We start from the raw sequence: 21,170 nt of genomic DNA on the forward strand, positions 1-21,170 counted from the left end.
AATGTGACTAAAAAGCTTTCTAAAGTTACATTACTCTGCTCTTGTGACCATGCTCACTCAAGAATTTTCAGTTGAGAGTTTCATACTGGGACAATTTTAGTCCCTAAATTAGTAGAAGAAACATAGTGATTCTGTGTGTGCTTGCATATGTCCATTACACAGTAGGGGTGTGTGTCTCATGCATCAACGGAGGAGAGTTACCCCTAACTGAGTTCACCAATCCTGTCATGGCCAGATTACTTAACAGTCAAGATAGATTATTCCTTCCTGTTTGTGACCCAGTGCCCATTAGGGACTTCAAATTTAGTATTGTCTGCGCTTATGAGTCCCCCATTTCAAACCCTTAGTATCTCTTTTTGTTTGTACATCTGTCACTGAAGTAGGCTTCCTGGTGGTCATCACTTCAGCCAGGCGAGAGAGGGAATTGCAGGCACTTGTCACAGATCCCCAGAACTGATTTTTATATGGACAAAATTCAGCTCGGACATCATCCAAAATTTCTGTCAATGGTGGTTTCAGATTTCCACCTTAATCTCTGTACTTACCTGTTTCCTCCCCCCAAAAGCCACATCTTCACAAGGATGAAGAAAAGCTGCACTCCCTAGATATGCATTGAGCTTTTGTCATTTTACCTGGACAGAATAAACTTTTCAGGGTCTATACCTAGTTGCTTGTTTCCTGTTCAGAACACCTGAAGGGACACCCAATTATGATTCAGACTCTCAAAATAGATTATCAGTTGCATCTCTTATGTTGCAATGGGCAGGATGCTACCTGAAAAGTTGATGGCATGCACTACTAGGACATATGCAGCCTTGGCAGGATTAGTGGTGCATGTCCCTATTATGGATATTTGGAGACCACTGATGTCTTCTGGCCACACATGTATTGCTTAGCACTGCATCAGGAGTGGGAAAAGCAGTCTTGAAGTCCTTCCAATGAGCCTCTGAGACCCAACACATTTGATAAGAGCTTCATAATCACCTACAATGTAGTGGACATAACCAAGCACTCGAAGAGTTTATTCACCTTCTCATAATTGTTGCATATGTCCATTACATGACTCACTCTCCTTCCCCAACACATTGGAGTCTGTCTTCGGTTTTTGGTGCTAAGAAACTGAAGGGAAGGGTATGATAATGTCACCCTTTATACCCTGGACATGGAGCACAAGGAGATAAGCTAGGACAAAGCCACCCTAACAGATACTGCTAGGGAATACTCTCCGTTGATGCATTAGACGCATGCACACCTGCAGTGTAATGGACAAATTCAACATATATCTCTAGGAACAACAGTTCTGAGAAGGTGAGTAACCATTTTTTCTATTTGTTAAAGCCATTGATAACATGGTTACTGCTTTTGTACCATTGAGGCATAAGTAGAGCTTGTTGTTGGGATGTGTGTGTCTCAAAGTAAATAAGAACTAGCTATTTGGATTGACTTGTAATATAACGTTGTTGTTCTTTTTTTACCCCAAAATTGTGCAAAAGTTCATTAAAGTTCAGATTCGAGAAGACATTGCCCAGGATGTATCTTCAACAGGTTCAGCATCTAAAAAGCTGGATGTCCTTATACCATCATCGGAGTCTGTCATTCATATGATAAAACCACTTCCAAAGCTACCTTCAACAAAAGTTGAAATAAAGAACAGAACTATTATTTTTCCTGAAACAAGATTTGGTGAAAGCTCAGGTAATATCCATTATTCATAAAATTACCACATCTGCTAGCGTCAAATGTTCAGCATTTAAGTTTGCTACGTTGCAAGTTTGAAAATAACTTATTTATCATTTTTATTCCTTTAGCGACTAGTATGACCAACCAAACCCACTCTTTTGATGTAATTTCATGTAATGAAAGTTTTATGTCTGCAGAGCTCTTAATTTTTTTGAACACAATATAGCCACATAAATTTCTGACAGATTGTGTACAAATACCTCAATGAGAAGTTTCGTAGATAATGTTTCTCTAAGAGGGCTTTTTTGATAAATGAAGGGGGCGGAGGTAGCTCCCTTTTATAGACACCCAGACAGCCAGTTAGCTATAAAATTCCTCTTAGTAGCTGTTCTCTACTTGCTTTACCTGTAAAGGGTTAACAAGGCCACAGGTAAAAGGAAAGGAGTGGGCACCTGACCAAAAGAGCGGATGTGGGAGGGCTAGAACTTTTTAAAATTGGGAAAAAGCTTCCGTGTGTGTGTGTGTGTGTTGTGATTCTCCGAGGAAGAGGGGAACAGGGCAGCAGTTATGCTGTGAGAAGCTTTAAGCCAGGTATGACAAACCATCAGATCATACCTAGAGATTACATATCTGAAACCCCAGATACGTATGTAAATTAGGGAATGTCTAGGAAGGCGTGATTAGGTTTATCTCTCTTTATTTCTTATTGGCTTGTGGACTCCTCTGTGCTAACCCCAAATGCGTTTTGTTTTGCTTGTAACCTTTAAGCTGGACCTCAAGAAGGTTATTCTTGATGTTCAATTTTTGTAAGTGGGTTTTTTTTTTAAATCTAGCAAAAGCCTAAGTTCCGGATATATTTTCTTTCTTTTTGTTTTTAATAAAATTTACCTTTTTTAATAACAGGATTGGATTTTAGGTGTCCTAAGAAGTTTGTGCATATATTGCTTAATTAGCTGGTGGCAACAGGTGATTTCCTTTTTCTTTCTCAGCTCTTCTCTGGGGGGTGGGGTGAAAGGGCTTGAGGGTACTCTACAGGGAGGAATTCCCAAGTGCGCCTTCCTGGATCTCTCCCCCTTCCCCTCCCCCTTTTTTTTGCACTTGGTGGTAGCAGCATCTACCCATCCAAGGTGAGAGAAACTGTGTTTGGAGTTTAATATCAGCCTGGAGTGGCCAGTATTAATTTTTTAGAATCCTTGCAAGCCCCCACCTTCTGCACTCAGTGTCAGAGTGGGGAATCATCCTTGACAGCATTGTTGGTAATAAAGTAGATCTGTGAACCCTCAGTCTGTTTCTGTAAGTCTAAGAATGCTCAAAACTACTGTATTAAATTGCCTCGCCACTAGGTAACTACTGAATTTTCACCAATATCAGCCATTTGTTACTGCTAATAGATCAGGAGTTATATAGTGATGCACTGGCTTTATAGTTTACTGAATCCTAATACTCCAAGAATTTTCTAGGCTTATTTGATCAATTAATTTTTTCCTATTATATTATTTTGAGGGAAAGCTATGTTGTTTGTGAAACTGAGATGGATGTTCTCTTCCCATTCCTCCCCCCTGTAAATATCTGCCTACTTTAATATAAGCTGCTCAGCTCCTTAAAATGCTACCTCAGGCAGATGTGATTTTGAAGGTATTATTATGAGCACTGGCTTTATTTGCTTGGGAAAGATTCATGATATTTCAAGGTATGAAATGTGTTCCAAGATGTAACTTTGACCCATCATCATCTGAGAATACCATCAGGTGATTATTCTTGGCCTCCTTCAGGTCAAAGTTAATGTTATTGTTTCATGGCCCACATTGAGTTTTCACCATGTTGGAGTTAGGGCTGTGTTGGAGGCTTGGGTACAGGTTTCACTCAAATAGCCCCACAGTGAAGCTTCAGCAGCCACTATGTGCAGCGAACATCAAAGCTTCAATAACTAAAATGCCAGTGCTGGAAGCTTTGATTCTGTTTTTCCCATGGTCTGGACTTAAAGGAAAAGGCATCAGATGTCCAGGATAAAATAGTAGGGTCAGACCTGACAAAGATGTAGAGAATGAGTTTGTAGTATTTATTGCCAACTATGGCGGTGTCGTACCTTGGACAGTCAAATACCACTATTTGGGAAGGGGTCAGAAGTGCTTCTCTACTTGTGGGTTTTTTGGATCAGCTTATCCAGTAATATGTGGCTACAGTGCATTGAGACCTGGGCAGATGAGTTTGGATTGTTTACATCTTGGTGAGCTGGTAAACCTAGCTGCCATTCACCATGCTGTATTCTGTCTATAGCTACAGGTTTTCTAGCACAAACTAGCCATTGACCTACTTAGCATCAGCCAAACCTTGCGTTAGCCAAGGTGCAAAGTCTGTAGATATGCCAGATTTTATGCATCTGATGAGCTAGATGCTTGAGTTGTCCCTTGCCAATGATTTATACTCTTCAAAGATAGTTAATCAGTTTACCATGAGAGGGTAGCTTGTACCATTCAGATTCAATTGAGAAACACCAGCGATTTCAAGGACAACTTTTGTTTGAGGCTCTAGGTCTTGTAGATGTGTCCATATGATCCTTCATTAGATGATGAAGAGTAATAGGCTTAAATCCACATTCCAGATTAAACACAGTTGGCTGTTCAACCCCCAAGAATTTTGTAATAGAGGTTGATAAAACGTATAAAGCGGAATCGAGCAAAGCAAGTTATTTGGCATTCTGAGACGTGAAGGTTGTTCGTGAGTTGTTACTACTCTTGTCAACACCACAAGTATCATTTATTCTTCATCACTCTTTATTTAAAGGTATAAAGACTCAAAAAGAGTTATAAAACACATGTACTGAATTTCTCACTTCATGTTTACTAACCTGAGGCCTTTCTTTTAGAAAACTACCTAGAGATGGAAAATAATGGGAATGAAGATGTGAGGTGGCATTTGTCATCTTTTGCCCCACCATATGTCAAGGTGAGATAACATTTGTATTGGAAATAGTGTGTGTTAAATTTTCAACAGGCATTTTTAACAGATGTTATACTTATTAACTTTAATCTCTTCAGATAATATTTCTCCTAGCTTAACATTCTCCCTGCGTTAGGAAATATTTGTACTTGGGTAGCTAGATGACTTATTCATTGCTGTTCTCCTCTAGTTCAGTGGTCCCCAAACTCTGTGTGTGTGGTTAGTGGACAACAAGTTGTCCATGGGGCACTACTGGATTTGTAGAGAGCTGGATGGTCACCTGATGTTGACTCTCAAGAAATCAAACATGTTATTTTCCTAATTTTTCTATGTTTAATCGCTGTGGATGTGAGGGATAACATTTGATTGCCAATGGGTGGGGCCTAGGCCAATGCAATCATGAACTGGAGAGAAGGTGGTCCATGAGACAATCTTAGATGTGACCCACACTATGAAAATGCTTGAGAACCCCTACTTCTAGCTAATGTACTACTATTTCTATTACAAGTCATTAGACCACAATAGTTTTGTAAATATTATAGAATATTCTTCATTTGCTTACGAACTTGGTGGATGCTTCTAGAACACATTTTTATGAAGCAGATTATTATAGTTGATTTATCAAAACTTAATTATCTCATTTGTAGGGCGTAGATGAAAGTGGAGATGTTTACAGGGCTACCTACACAGCTTTCAGATGTTCCCGTGTTTCTGGTACACTTGGAGCTCATGGAAAAGAAAAAGTAAGCTTTTTTTAGTGTTATGATGAATTTAAGCAGACAAACGTTGTGTCTTAACTGTAATGTAACTACTTACATGACGAATACGCACTCTGTGAAATATGACCTCATTTCAGATGGACTTCTTTAAAGTTGGAAATAGTTTAACATGCGTCTCAACATATATTTAAATGGTAATGATAAAACACTGGCCATCCAAAATAGGGCCAGATGTACTCCATTTTCGGATGTATCAGAAAGGTCATTAGCATCCACTCATCAATATGTCTCTTCATGTAAACTCAATTGACAATACTAGAAAAAGCCCTACAATACATACATTATATTTTGCATCTATGAAGCTATTTTCTTAGGAGAGCAATTCCTTTATTTAACAATACTTTTTGAAACTGAAATGCATATAAGGAATCACTGAATATTTGTGAATTTTTTTAGCTTTAGACCTTCTCCAGCTATTCACTCTTTCACCGCATTATGTCTCCTACTCATCCGTTGTAGTTTGTGAAGTTTTTTTGAGTAACATATGTGCAGTGATGCAGTTTTATAAAGCCTACGCTAAAAAACATTTTGATTTTTAATGTTGCATCTGTTAATACAATGGAACTGAGCAGTGGTTCTCAACCAGGGCTCCGGGACCCACTCGGAGGCTGTGAGCAGGTTTCAAGGGCCTGTATTAGACTCACTAAGACCTAGGGCAAAAAGCCAGAGCCCCACTGCGGAGGACTGCAACCCGGGGCCCCAAGCCCACCAACCGGGACTAAAGTCAAAGCCTGAGCAACTTAACTTCACAATGCCCTCTGTGGCATGGGGCCCTGAGCAGTTGCCCTTCTTACTACCTACTAATGCTGATCCTAGCTTTTCTGTGCAGAAAAAACAGTTGTGGCACAGCTGGGCCATGGCGTTTTTATAGCGTGTTGGGGGGGCTCAGAAAGAAAAAGCTTGAGAACCCCTGAAATAGGGAATGCTTTCAGGCTTCCTGATAGAAGCTATTGCAAATGTATGTGGTGAACTTAAAAGAATATATGCTTTGTACTGCTGGAAAGCTTATTGCTAGTCTGCTAGCGCTGAAAGCCAACATTTCAGATGAATACCATTCTAAATGCAAAAGCAGCAAAGAGTCCTGGGGCACTTTATAGACTAACAGACGTATTGGAGCATGAGCTTTCGTGGGTCAATACCCACTTCGTCGGATGCATCCGACGAAGTGGGTATTCACCCACGAAAGCTCATGCTCCCATATGTCTGTTAGTCTATAAGGTGCCCCAGGACTCTTTGCTGCTTTTACAGATCCAGACTAACACGGCTACCCCTCTGATTCTAAATGCAGAAGTTACACCAATTCAACCTGAGGCTTCATTTTAAATTGTCTTCATAAAACTCATGCAGAAAGCAGTGTGGATGCTTGCTTCAGCTAAAACCAGACTTATTTTGGTTTTACTTAAGTTGAATTGACTTGTGCACCAGTTTAACAAATTCGCGTTAAAGTGATTAAGTCAAACCAGTTCACTTTTGACCTTGTCTTCACACAAACTTGCACCAATTTAGTTAAACTAAACCAAGTCCGTCTTATAGTGCACTAGGAACTTCCAGTTCTCAGTAGCCAAGTCTATGCAGTCTGTTAGTATGCGCAGGCTAGTGTATTTTATCTTCTTACCCCTGTTTGCTGTGTACACAAGTCCATAGACTACGAGTACTCATACAGGGCTTTGCACCAGGTTAACTAAGTCTGTTTTAAATTAATGTTTTAGTTAAATTGATGCACCCTTCCATAGAGACAAGCCCTTTCTCATGTAGACAAGGCCTAAGGCTGTTCAAATGAAGTTGCCTCATAGGCAATTCATTGTAGTGCATATTTAAATCGCCTCGAACAAGTGCAGCACATTCGCTCACAAGCAAGTTTGGAACTTAGGGAACTTGTAACTTGTGTAACTTGGTGTGACGGGGTCCCCAGGTGCAACCTGGACTGCTGAGCCCTCTGTCCCACCAACCTGGGGTATCCCTCTCACACTGTGATGCTGTGGCAAGCCACAAATCTCTGATAGGTACTGCACTTACACAGACATCAACAGGTAAGGATACACCCCACTGAGTTACATGAATGCTTTCCCAGCCTTACATAATCATCAGTAGCTCCCGCCAATTTTCTCCAGCTCCCCAGTCTTGCACCCCAGAACTGTACCATCTTGCACTGGTCAGAAGCCTGGCCAGTTAAAATTCATTACTCAGTCCACCCTTCCCTCGATGTGGCGAGGACATACGCTAGCCTTTGTAAACTGAGCTGAGATTTCCCAAGCACTTCAACCAAAACACACTGTTTTAGGTAAAATATAAAATAGATTTATTAACTACAGAAAGCTAGATTTTAAGTGACTATAAGTAGCAGGCATAGAGATCAGAGTTGGTTACTTAAGAAACAAAAATAAATTCACAGTTTAAATTCTACACATGATCTTATTTGAATCAAGAAATGTCTCATCCTGGCAGATGGTACAAACAGATCACAGATCCTCAATACACAGGCTGGGATTCTCTCAGCCTAGGACCACCCTCCCCCAGTTCAAAGTCTTTGTCCTCCAGACATGTTTCCAGGTGTTGAGTTGTGGCAGGGAGTGAGTCTAAGTCACTTCCCCTCTTTTATAGTTTCTTCCAGCTTACTGGAAAGACCTTTGCTGTGAGGTGGGTAATCCACCCCCATTGGTCAAGCAGTTTCCATTGTCTGTGTGTTCTCTCTGAGAACTCTCCATTGTATATAGTTTCTGGAATAGTGGATTCTTTCCTTAATGGGTGTTGATGAATCATTAACTGCTGTCTGGCTACTCCATTGTTGTATCTGAAAGGTAGGTGTTCCCAACCTCACAACATATTTCAGTAACACACAGATAGCAAAACTTCATAATTTCACATAAAATGATAGCACATACGATCCAACAGGATAATAATGCTCAACAGATCAAGACTTTTAAAATGATACAAGGTATACTTTGTACAAAACATATCATAATTATGACAGTGGTGAGTATGGGGGTTCCAGGGTGCTGCTTTGAGGTACAGTGTCACACTTAGGTTGTGAATTTAAACTGATATAATTAAACCAGTACAAAATACTACAAGGTTGTAGTGGTATATAAAAATCTAAGTAAACTTTCACTAACACTTTACCCTATCCTGGTAGGTTGCTATCATCTTTTTACCTAGGGATAGAGGAGATTATGCTCAATTTTGGGACCTTGAGTGTCATCCACTTGCAGAACCTCACATGAAACATAAACTAAGATTTCAGCTTTCTGGAGTGGTAAGTATATGAACACCATAAGCTGCTAATCAGTATTTGTCCACATCACTTGCTAAAGTGGGATAATATATATATATATATATATATATTATGTCCAAAACATATTAAGAACATAATTAAATTTTAGAGTAAGTCTTTAATTGCAGGTAGTCTCAATTCTTTTTTTTCATAATCATTATTTTAAAAAGATATAACACTTTTTGCTCAACATAGCAATTTGAAGGTTTATATAACTAAAGTGATTACCTTACCCTAATTCTAACATTTTATTTTGCATTTACTGTTTTGAAGGGAATTATAAAATACTTACCCCTTCTGGTAACTACTGGTTTAGTGACAGATTTACCTATCTTGTGGGGCTTTAAATCCATGGACTTGCATCAAATCACAGAACATACATCTTTTATACCCATTCTTGGACAACACCCCAATCAAAGCCCTGTCCATCTGGAAATGCTTCAAATGTGATGGTATTCAAGAACAAGAGCTGTCTGACCCCAACCCAGAGAAGCACCCCAGAAAAGCAATAGGCACAGTTCTGGCCAGAATTTTCCCAGCATTAGACATTCATAATTTAGTGTCTTTGGTTTCTGGGTGTCCTGCATCCATCTCATTCCCTGACTGCAATACCACTTCTCTAAAAATTCCTGGTGAAGATGTGGAAAGCTTCCTACGTGTAATTCAGAATTGAGTATCTGTTTTGGATTAGGTATGAATGTCTGTTCACAGGCAAATGAACTTTTAACTCCAGCGTATTGCTAACGAGCTATGGAAGCAAGTGCCGTAGGATTGAAAGATAAGATGACCAGCAATTATGGGCCTTCAGTAAAAAGGAAGATAAAATCTTGAAAAATCACTTGTTGATGCAATCTTCTGGTTGGCTTTGACAATATATCTGGTCATGTCTGCGGAACCACCAAAGGATAACAAATACTCATTACTACTCTCAGAAGTAGTGGAAATTTCTTTTCTGACCAGAGAAGAACCTGGTGCCTTTTCAATGTGCCCTTTACATGAACTTCCTTGAAATGTGTGGAGGTCAACCTCCTGGGCCCTCATGGCCTACCCGAGAGATGGTTTTTGGACCAGCTAGAGCTAGCAAAGCATCTTTCACTGCGCCTGCAGAATAGACAAGACCTGTTGAACCACAGGATCCTTTTTAATCTCAGCTGAGGCCACTTGTGATTATGCAGCCTTGGCATTGAAAAGTACCAGGGATTTTCTGTTGGGATCATTGATAATTGAGCATCTAGATTCTTCTAGAACAAACATTGTATGTATACTTTTATTTATATGCCAGGCCATCAATGTACATGATGGTTTTAAAAATACATTTAAGCAAGTTAAGACAAGATCCTTGCCCCAAACACCTTAAAACCTAAACTGACTAGGCAAACATACAGAAATTAACTCAGAAGGGAGTGGAGAAAGGAGATGAGAATTCAGACATTAAACCTTCTCCCCCAACACAAAGAGAAAAGGTGTACAGCCATTAAGATGCCTTCTGCCTACCTAGCATAAGTGCATTAAAATAATTTTTTCTTTTTAGAATTGCCATGTGTTCATGTAATTTCATTTTTCTTTTCTTTAGTAACTGTTCAGGCTTGAATAATATTCACATTTAAATGTTACCCTAACATTGCTAAAAAAGGTAACGTACTTCTTTCCATTTTTTTAAAACTAAATTTCAATGTTTTGCATTTTTGAGATCAAATAACTCAGTTAAGTAACGTTTTTTGTAACTAAGCATAAGTATTGAAGGCTATTGGGGACTGTAAAGTCTCCTTTTTTTTTTATTACTATTGTCCTAATAAATTCGTGCCTTAAAATATTTGACCAGTCAATTGACCAATCATTTTTTAGACCCATCAAAGGTAAGCTCTGTGGGACAGGGACAGTGCCTTGGTTCATTTGGTCAAGTTTTCATTTCTGATTGGAGGGCAAATAAAAATCCCAAAGACTAGTGATCTTGGCTATACTAGAGTTTCTCTAGCATGGTTTGGAGAGACAGTCTTATAACTAAGCACCCCCAAAAAATAGTTACCAGCCTCTAGTGACACTTGTTATGTAGATGCATCAGATTCCTTGACTGCCCGTCCCCAAGATTTAGCAGAATGCCTGGATTAGACAAACCTGTGGTGAATCCTACCTCCTTGCAATGATATTTACCAGTGCCCTTATGGCACATTTCAAAATGAGTGCACATAATTCTTTTTTTATTTGTTCGTCAAGTCCTGCTTTTCTGGTAATTACTTCTGAAAGACCAATGAGCAACGATATTAATAGAAGTCAGTTGTGCTTCTATGAGGACAATTTTGTGCTCACATCTTGAGAAACACTTCTGCCAGAGGTGTATACATCTTTTTAATCTTCCCAGGAGATGAATACCATCATTTTGTCTATCTGCAGCATCCTTTGGAAAATCGTCATAACAGGATGTTCATAGAACTCTAGAAGGTATATTGAGGATATGGAGTACATGCATATATCATATGAATCTGTAAACTCGGGGGTGGTCCCGTTAGACTGGAGAATAGCTAATGTGGTTCCTATTTTCAAGAAAGGGAAAAAAAGTAATCCGGGTAACTACAGGCCTGTTAGTTTAACATCTGAAGTGTGCAAGGTGTTAGAGAAAATTCTGAAAGAGAAACTAGTTGAGGACCTGGAGGGTAGTGGCAATTGCGATAAATTACAACATGGTTTTACGAAGGGCAGATCGTGCCAAACGAATCTGATCTCCTTCTTTGAGAAAGTAACAGATTTATTAGATAAGGGAAATGCGGTGGACCTAATATACCTGGATTTCAGTAAAGCGTTTGATACTGTACCCCATGAGGAATTATTAGTTAAACTGAAAAACATGGGGATCGATATGAAAATCCAGAGGTGGATAAGGAATTGGTTAATGGGGAGAATGCAGCGGGTTGTATTAAAGGGTGAACTGTCAGGTTGGAGGGAGGTTACTAGTGGAGTGCCTCAAGGTTCGGTTTTGGGACCCATTTTATTTAATCTATTTATAACTGACCTCGGAACCGATTGCAGGAGTGGGCTGATAAAGTTTGCGGATGATACGAAGGTGGGAGGCGTTGTGAATTCGGAGGAGGATAGGGATATCCTGCAGGGAGACTTGAATGAGCTTGTGAATTGGAGTATCAGAAATAAGATGAAATTTAATAGTGAAAAGTGTAAGGTGATGCATTGGGGGATGACTAATAACAATTTTAGTTACAAGATCGGGACGCATTGGTTAGAAGTAACGGAAGAGGAAAAGGACCTAGGGGTTCTTGTAGACCGCAGGATGACTGAGTCGACAATGTGACGTGGCGGTGAAAAAAGCCAATGCTGTCTTGGGATGCATTAGGCGAGGTATATCTAGTAGGGATAAGGAGGTCCTGCTTCCGTTGTACAAGGCACTGGTGAGACCTCATTTGGAGTACTGTGTGCAGTTCTGGTCTCCCATGTTTAAAAAAGATGAACTCAAACTGGAACGGGTGCAGAGAAGGGCCACTAGGATGATCAGAGGAATGGAAAACCTGTCGTACGAAAGGAGACTAGAGGAGCTTGGGTTGTTTAGTCTGACAAAGCGAAGGATGAGGGGGGATATGATTGCTATCTTTAAATATATTAGAGGGATTAATAGAAGGGAGGGAGAAGAATTATTCCAGCTTAGTACGAACGTGGATACAAGAACGAATGGATATAAACTGGCCGTGGGGAAGTTCAGACTTGAAATTAGACGAAGGTTTCTGACCGTCAGAGGGGTGAAATATTGGAATGGCCTACCGAGGGAAACGGTGGGGGCGACGGACCTGTCTGGTTTTAAGATTAAGTTAGATAAGTTTATGGAGGGAATGGTTTAATGGTAAAACATAGTAGTCAAGGAAAGCCAAGCAATGGTAGGTAAATAGTATAATTGCTAACAGGGGTCGGGCTGGAGACTCTTGCCTATATGCTCGGGGTCTTACTGATCGCCATATTTGGGGTCGGGAAGGAATTTTCCTCCAGGGCAGATTGGCTGAGCCTCTGGAGGTTTTTCGCCTTCCTCCGCAGCATGGGGCAGGGATCTCTAGCAGGAGGGTCTCTGCCGATTGAAGTCACTAAAAACAGGATTGGGGACTTCAACAGCAGAGTCCAGGGAAGGGGTAGGGACGGTTTTATGGCCTGCAGCATGCAGGGGGTCAGACCAGATGATCATAATGGTCCCTTCTGACCTTAAAGTCTATGAGTCTGAGTCTATATTACTCCTGGGGGAATTCTGCACCACTTCGCATGCACAGAATTTGTCCCGTGCAGATTTCTTTTCCCCCTGTGGAAAAATAACCTTCTGACAGGGAAGCAAAGGGAAGCCACAAAAAGCTATCATGCAACCCTCCACAGCAGTATGTTTCGGGTGCCCAGGGCAGCCAGCAGAGAGGTAGATCACTGTGGGGCACGGGGCGGGACTGGGGAAGACTCAACTGGTGGCTCCTACCCTGCGCTGGGCTCAGCTGCTAGTCCTGGCTGGGCTGGGGAGGACGGTACTTCCTCTTCCCCTGCACGGCATCCAGGGTCAGACCCCTCTCAGATTTCTCCCCCAGCTTTAGGAAGCTCTGCAAACTCCCTCTCCTCTTCTCCTCCCTCCCCCTTCCTGCACCCATCACTCCTCAGCTGTAGGAGAAGGGATCCCTGTACAGGAAGCTGGTTCCCCATCCATCCAGACCCCCTGATACCCAGACCCTCCTGCTGAGCCTCAAACACCCCCCCCGCACACAGACTCCCCCCTCCGATAAGCCCCCCTGCACCTGGATCACCCCAATGAGACACCTGCACCCAGATCCCCACCCCACCAAGCCCCAACCAGCTGCACCTGGATCCCCACCCCGCTGAGCCCCACTCCCCCAGCATCTGGACACCCCACTGAGCACTGTCCCCCACACACCCAGGCCCCCCATGCTGAGCCCCAACCACGTTCACCTGGACCCCCTGCAGAGTCCCATTACTGTTGCACCCAGAACCCCCAACAAGCTCCTGTGCATCCAGATTCCCATGCACCCTAATCCACCACTGAGGTGCCTGCACCCAGATTGCCCCACATTTGGATCCCTCCACACTAAGCCCCTCTATGTTGGATCCTGCCTTGCTGTGTCTGCCAGGTGCGCCAGGTGTAGGCAAGCACAGAGGGGCAAGGGTCTGGGGTGTTTCTGGGGCAGGCCCGGTCCTTGTGCTGTGTCAGGGTTGGGTGCAGCCTCACTGCTGAGTACGTGTCCCAGTAGGGAGCTGCACAGTGATCTCCCATCTCTCTGCTCCCCAAAGCCATGCTGGAGCCTCCACATTTATTTAACAAATAAAATTTGCAGAATTTTAAAATGTGTGCAGAATTTAATTTTTTGGTGCCGAATGCCCTCAGGAGTAGAATTATATCCTTTGTATCCATTCTATCCAAAATGATAGGGCCTCAAAGCAGCTGCTGACAAGATATATGCCAAGCAATGCAGAACTTAACACCTGGAAAATCATTCCTTTAAGGGAGTCTAGGCTCCACGTGCAAGGTTCCAGGAGGAATTGTGGGCTGGAAACATTTTTTTGTCAGAGAATTTGCATAACCATGCCATGATCCTCATACAGTTCATTATCAAACTCTGCAAAGGGGGGTTCTGTTTCTCTGTAGAAGGGGTCGGCAACCTTTCAGAAGTGGTGTGCCGAGTCTTCATTTATTCACTCTAATGTAAGGTTTCGCATGCCAGTAATAATTTTAACATTTTTAGAAGGTCTCTTTCTATAAGTCTATAATATAAAACTAAACTATTGTTGCATGTAAAGTAAATAAGGTTTTTAAAATGTTTAAGAAGCTTCATTTAAAATTAAATTAAAATGCGGAGCAATTGGCCAGGACCCGAGCAGTGTGAGTGCCACTGAAAATCAGCTCGTGTGCCGCCTTCAGCACATGTGCCATAGGTTGCCTATCCCTGCTCTATAGAGACCTCCTCTTACTGGAAAATGCTATATCGTTATGGTTTGCTTTCCAAATTAGAAATCTCTCGTTATGTAAGAATGCATATTTCTATCTGTCCTACTGTAAAAATGTTGGTTTTATCCTTTCCATACCTGCTTCTTTGTTTCATTGATCACTGTTTGCCATTTGTAGAGTATGAGGGGAGAAACTGTATGGCAGAATAGAAAATTCTTAGCACGGTCTTCTCTATTAGCAGCTTTTCTCTTCATTCTAACCACGCGGGTGGCTTATTGCAGGACCAGAATAACTTGTAACATTTGGAATTTTTTTTTCTAATGCAACATGTATAATTTGCTCTTTAATGTTAATACAATTTCAGATTCTTGTTTTTGTTTTAACCAGCTGTTCTTCCAAAGATGTAAAGACACTAACTTTTCTTGTGGCCACACGTGAGGGGTGGGACTTCAAGGAACAACTTCTGAATTCCATAGGGAAAAGTCATAGCCTCCTTGTAGAAAATGAGGGAAGAAGTTGCTCACAAAGAATTAATGTTAAGAAATCCATTCATTTACCGCAACCCTCATAATTTGCCTGGAAAGGTAAAATTTCAGGTTGTGGCTAAGATGCTAAATAGTTTGAGAGGCTGAAGCCACTTAAGAAGTAATCTCATTTGTACTCCATAATGAGACATTCCAAAGGGAAACCTACTGTCCAAATGGATCAGTTGCCAACAATCTTGGAATAGTTTACTGCTGTGAAGTGGTTTAAGAGGCATGCAAGTATGTAGTATGATTCCTGCAAGTATGTAGTATGATTCCTGCAGAGGCAGTGTATATCAAAGAACAATAAGTAAATTCTCTTGTTCCAGAATATTGTAAAACTGTGGCACAAACCATGAGTTAATATTTTCAATAAAGCAAAAACACTATTCAGGTTGAGCCATATTTGAGGAACTATGTAAATGTTGTCACTTAATGTTTAAATTTTAAATTTTAAAATTCCAAATATTAACTGTAGGGTTTTTCTTACCAATAGGGTGCTAAAACAGAAAATGAAGCTGTAAATGCAAAAGTTTCCACATGTGCCCTAATAAAAACTGAAATTCCAGTTATGCCAAGAAGAAGAGCTGGCTCTGAAGCTTCTACACTTAAAACTGGGTATGTATATTTTTAGTTTAAAAAAAAAAAAGAGGGGGGCGGGCAAAATAGTTGAGAACACTTGTGTGGCAAACCTCTTCTATGATTCTTAGCCTTTCATCATAAGCAAACTTGCCATATTTTCATTAGTTCAAAACTAGTTATGTGTGGTTGTGATTTGCTACTATGGGACAACTGGTGCAGGCATTAGAACCACTTTGAAGTGTGAAACCGTTTCAAGATGGTACTAGCTAAGAGTGCATTATCTAGTGATTTCGATGAGTTTTCGCAATATTTGTCCAGCTTTCTCCTTTGTTTCTTTCCCTTTTTGCCGGTCAGGGTTTGTCTACACGGTGCATTAATTCTCACTGGATAGGTGTAAATTATAGTGGGCACTAATGTTTTGCATGCTAATTGGCTCGTCTTGGCCCTGCTGGCACACACTAAATGTTCCCTAGTGCACATTAGCGTTCTACTGTTTGAAATGGACCACATGGGCCAGTTAGCACACAACATGTTAGTGCACACTACCATTTATGTCCCTCTAGTTTGGATTAATTCACCATGTTGATGAGCACTCGGTGTTTCTTCTCCCTCTTCAGTTTTCCCATGCTTTTGGAAGTATTTCTAATCCTGTTCTCATCTGGAGTTAGTTACAAGATCCCAGGATGTTTCCAAAACACTTCACATATTTAGATGAGTGCAAATCTTCACCAACGGAATCCAGTTGCCCTCGGTTTGCTATTCTAGAGCAGTCCCTCCATTTGTGATCTGCATGTCTGGTTTGAGCTTGGTGCAGTTTTGCTGCTCTTCTCAGTCAATTACCCAGAATTGAAAGTAGCATTTGATTCCTAATTGGGTTTTAGGCCTGGACATGGTTCACACACAGGCCTTTCCCTCAAAAATATGATTTCCCCCAAGATCATTGTACTAATCTTTCCCTGTCATCCTCCAACCTTCAAAGATTGAAATGGTGGATGTGAAACACAATGAAATATGCACTTCCTTTTTATGGGTGTGACCTGATCCCTGGTGCACATACGGAAATGTTCATCTCCTAGGTCTCCAGTAAAGCATATGGGCACAACTCAAGGCTGTGAAAGTATAGAGTAAATTATTCTGATTACCACTTCACCATAGTATTCCTCTAAATTGTAATCTCTTAATTAACTGAATGTGCCAAATAGTAGCCCTAAAAGCCCTTAGAGTGACTCCGTACTGCTTTAAAACTGACAGTATCTTACAGCCCTATATCTTAAAAGACCAAATTACTTTTTACTTTTCAGTGATTCTGAATGTATTTCTATTTTGGAACTGCTTTTCAAACCATGTGATGGGAAACTATTGGTACATTCAGATCATGTAATATAAATAGGGAACTTAATGATTTCAAACTTTTTTTGAAAACCAGGCAAAATGAAGTAATTCGAGGAGTATATGCCCGAGAAGATCATTATACGTTTCTACCAACCAGAGTTGGGGAATCAAGCACTTTAAAAGTCAATTTGCGGAATAATACTTTTATTACTCATGTGGTAAGTTTTTGACACTTTAATTCAAAACATTTAAAATCGCACTTAATTGCCTGAACAATATCTAACCATTTTCTTTTCTGATATTTCATTAAACTGTTGGTTCCAAACGTCATACTTTAAATTTTTATATATTCAAAGAAAGTTCATTTTTATAGGCTTCTTATAACTTTAGTTTTTCTTTTGCTTGTTGACTCTTAAGTATCAAGAGTTTTCTGAATAGCATACTTAAACTATCACCTCTTTCAACTGTCATAGGCTGATTATAGGCTTGTTGTTGAAGTCTAATTTTTAAAACTAATTTAATGTCTTAAGTCCTGCAGTGTGATTTTTAGCTTATTCATTATGTATAAAGCTGGGCATGTTCCATTCTTAAATCTTGGCTTTTTCTTTAAAGTTATATCTAAGTCTGTAGTTGGAAGCTTCATGAGTTGTATTGAAGTGTGTGCTAAAATAGTTACAGTAGTGCTTGCCTGTTGTTTTTTAAAGTGTTTCATATTAAATTGCAGCTGAAGTTTGTAAATCCCAGAGAGCCTTTCCACATCAGGCACTCGAAATATTCTTTGAGGTGAGTTAAGTGTATACTAAAATTTTACTAAGAAACATTAGAGGTTTCAAAACAAATCTAATCTATTTTGTAAGGTAAAACCCTATAACCAGTAAGGATATATCATGCTGAAATATAGACTTAAGGTCCACTTTCGGACTTTAGAGTAATTTCAACATTGTGGCCTTCTAATTAAAAATGTATATCTTTGCACAAATCGTAACCAGTCTCCCCATCTTAGAGATGGGAAAAGTGAGGCATAAAGCAACATCAGAGTGAGTCAGTGGAACAGCCAGGAAAGTCAGGTCTCCTGACTCCCAATCCAACATCCTGTCCTCTGATCCATGCTATAACACCAGATTGTACAGCACCTGGGTTTTTTTCTTGGAAGTCTTTAGACCAAGAAGTGTCACACAGTGAAACAATCATACATTGTAGTAGTATGATTTTTTTTGTTTTAAAAGAATTTGTAGAAGCAACAGTGTATCCTGTGTGAACAGTCTTTCAAATGTTAAATATGGCAACAAAATTTCAGGGTTTTGTTTAACGTACCAGTGATCGATCAAACTTGCACTCTAATAAAAAAAAAAAAGCCTTAACATGACCTTGACCTTGGCAGAGTTAAGGCAGAATAACTTTCCAAATACATGGAATATGAGACAGATCTGCTTATAACTGATTTAAAAGTGTGAGATGTTTTTTGAGTTAGAGTATGAGTTTGAAGTTGGGGTATCTATTGCTTTTGGATATCTGGAGATGAAAGTGAAACCCTTATGGAAGGTTGTAGTGTGTTACTGATAGTGTTGTAGGCAATGTGAAGGTGGAAAGAAATGCACAAGTCTTTCCCCTTATTTTCAGCCTTTTAAGATTGTGTGTGTATGGAGTGTTTCTAACTGCAATCTTAATTGTCACTAAATGTAGCGTTGGTTGGCTAACAAGACTAAATCACAGCTGCCAGAAGTAATACATACAGTATTAGCACTATCTGTAGATCTATTCTGCTAGGTGGTGACTTTATGAATTTAATCTTTTAAGAGATTTTACATCACACTGTTACATTCAAGTTCTGATTCCTCCTTTTTTTTCGAGATCCCTATTGCTTTGCTTATGTTAGGTAGTAAATCAGGTCTTGATGCTGCAAAATGTTTAATTCTGTGAATTGCTTCTACATGATTCCTTTTAAATTTTCTGTTTCAGTGATCAATTGATGTACATGTGAAGTTTGTTTGCAAAATTCTTTCTAAAGTAAAAGCATGCAATATTACTACTTTTTAATAAGGCTTCCAAACTGTCAATACTATAGCAGAGATACAGAACAGAGTTTCTTCAGATAAGCCAGCGACAGTAGCTATCCAAGTATCGTAGTATTTTGACTGGCTGATAGGACAGCAGCAACTTCATATTTCTAACACTGAACACCAGTAATGTGAACTTTAAAAAAGATAACTCAAGGCTATCTCTGGGTCTCTTCTCAGAAAGCATAATAAACTGGAAAAATATTTGTATGCCTAGCAAGATTTAGTTATTAATGTCACTAATGCTGCAAACCGACTGTCTCCTTTTTACAGATCCCAGCATTATATCAACCTGCCAGTCCAGTTCAAGCCAAAGTCAGCAGGCAGATTCGAAGGTCTGTTGGTTGTGCACATAGACAAATATGGCAGTCTTGGTATTCGATTACTTGGTGAAGCTCATGTAAAAGAGTAATTGGAGAACAGCTTTATTAATAATCCAAAGTAAATTATTGAAGTATTGGTGTTATATTTTCCTTACTAACGTACTAATTTTTTGTACATTATGATGCTACTTTTGCGTAAAATCTTTTGTAAGTTAAATTGAGGTGATTGTGAAAGCAAAGATTCATTTGTTAAACATTCTAAAATGAGGATAAATCACTTTGTATGCTTAAAATTATCATGTTCTAGCTTATATTTCTGCACCTTTTTATAAGGGAGAAAAGTGTTCTATTTTTTCATTGATTATGATTTGCTAAATACAGATTATTTATTTTAAATTTAGTTCAGAAATAAATTTGTAATTCACATTTTTAATAAACTTATTTTTCATGTGAATCTTAAGTTTTTAGAGTGCCCATCACTGTATATTCCAAATATTATATAGCTTATATGCAAAATGGACGTTAATCCCCACAGCAATTTCACTTATATTGATATTGGATCCTTCATAGGATACTTACACAAACATACAAAATCTCAGAAATTCAGGGTGACTCCCATCTATGTGCAGTTTAAGGACTAGCAATTATCAACAATTGAGGACTAAAAATTTGGAATATGGAGGGGAAAAAAAAATCCTCTGAATATATCTAGTACAGTGCCCCTTAACATCTCTAGTACAATTATATCCTAGGTATGCAGTTCCCTTAAGCATCATAAAGATATTATTAAATCTAAATACCCCTGCTGGGCTATACAGGATCAATTACATGGTACTCAGACTCAGGAATATAAATCTGTCAAAAGTTTCAATGTACTGTCCTTCTGGGAGCTATATTATAAAATCGGGGGAGAAACCAAAACAAATTACTTGTTATGAAGGCTAGATTATTTTTTCCTAACCTGGTGGTGAGTCACTGTATAGCAATGTAATACTTCAGTTGCTTAGATCACTTACATAAAGTACATCAGAACAATCTGTTTACGTGTTTTATAAGGGTCCGGCTAAAAGATTTACAAATAAATAATGCCTTGCTGCTTAGGTGCAATTTGTTTTTGCTATTGATGCTAAATTGGCATCCTATAGAATGAAGTTCTCTAGCCACAGAAATAGGATGACGTGCAGTAATGAGTTCAGGTTTCTTCATGTTGCCCTTCAACTGTGCCTCAACCTTAAGTGAAAGTAATTACCTCTTATAGGTTTTGTTTACACCTTTTTTCCTCATAGAATTTCCTACAACTGATTCAGCTCTGCTAATGATAGACATGGTGGCCACTGGTAACTTAATAGGGTTGAACAACAGTCCTTAAAATGCCAGTAGGCCCTTGGAGCCCTGTTTATATAAGCAGTGGTCTGGAAAAGATAGTAACTATTTCTCCAGCGGTTCTCGCCTTGCTGCGGTTGTGGACCGATCGTGAGAATGTCTTGGAAGGAGTCCCGTTCGACAATCCGACTCCATCTGTTGAGCTAGTGTCTGATGCTTCGGACCTCAGTTGGGGGGGGCGCACCTTGGACATCTCCGGACCAGGGGATGTGGACCCCAGAGGAGACAACGTTACACACAAATGTCAGAGTTCAGAGCGGTCCGGCTGGTCTGTGGGGTCTTCCTGCCACACCTGTTGGACAAAGTGGTGAGAGTCCTGACGGACAATAACGGCCTCTATATTCTACATCAACAGGCAAGGAAGAGTGCC

General features: G+C 39.9%; 1 protein-coding gene across 1 annotated transcript in view; it reads left to right on the forward strand.

Annotated features, from left to right (window-relative positions):
- Window positions 1–19,823, forward strand: part of CEP192 (centrosomal protein 192) — a 203,445-nt gene extending 183,622 nt beyond the window's left edge. The window contains exons 50-57 of the mRNA XM_054017577.1: window positions 1,494–1,695; window positions 4,547–4,626; window positions 5,268–5,363; window positions 8,533–8,652; window positions 15,620–15,741; window positions 17,132–17,255; window positions 17,762–17,820; window positions 19,368–19,823. Coding sequence (XP_053873552.1) covers window positions 1,494–1,695; window positions 4,547–4,626; window positions 5,268–5,363; window positions 8,533–8,652; window positions 15,620–15,741; window positions 17,132–17,255; window positions 17,762–17,820; window positions 19,368–19,506 — 942 coding nt within the window. The 3' untranslated portion in view covers window positions 19,507–19,823. The remainder of the gene's footprint in view (window positions 1–1,493; window positions 1,696–4,546; window positions 4,627–5,267; window positions 5,364–8,532; window positions 8,653–15,619; window positions 15,742–17,131; window positions 17,256–17,761; window positions 17,821–19,367) is intronic.
- Window positions 19,824–21,170: the final 1,347 nt, after the last annotated feature.

Source organism: Malaclemys terrapin, chromosome 2 (assembly GCF_027887155.1).
Source record: "Malaclemys terrapin pileata isolate rMalTer1 chromosome 2, rMalTer1.hap1, whole genome shotgun sequence".
NCBI lineage: Eukaryota > Metazoa > Chordata > Testudines > Emydidae > Malaclemys > Malaclemys terrapin.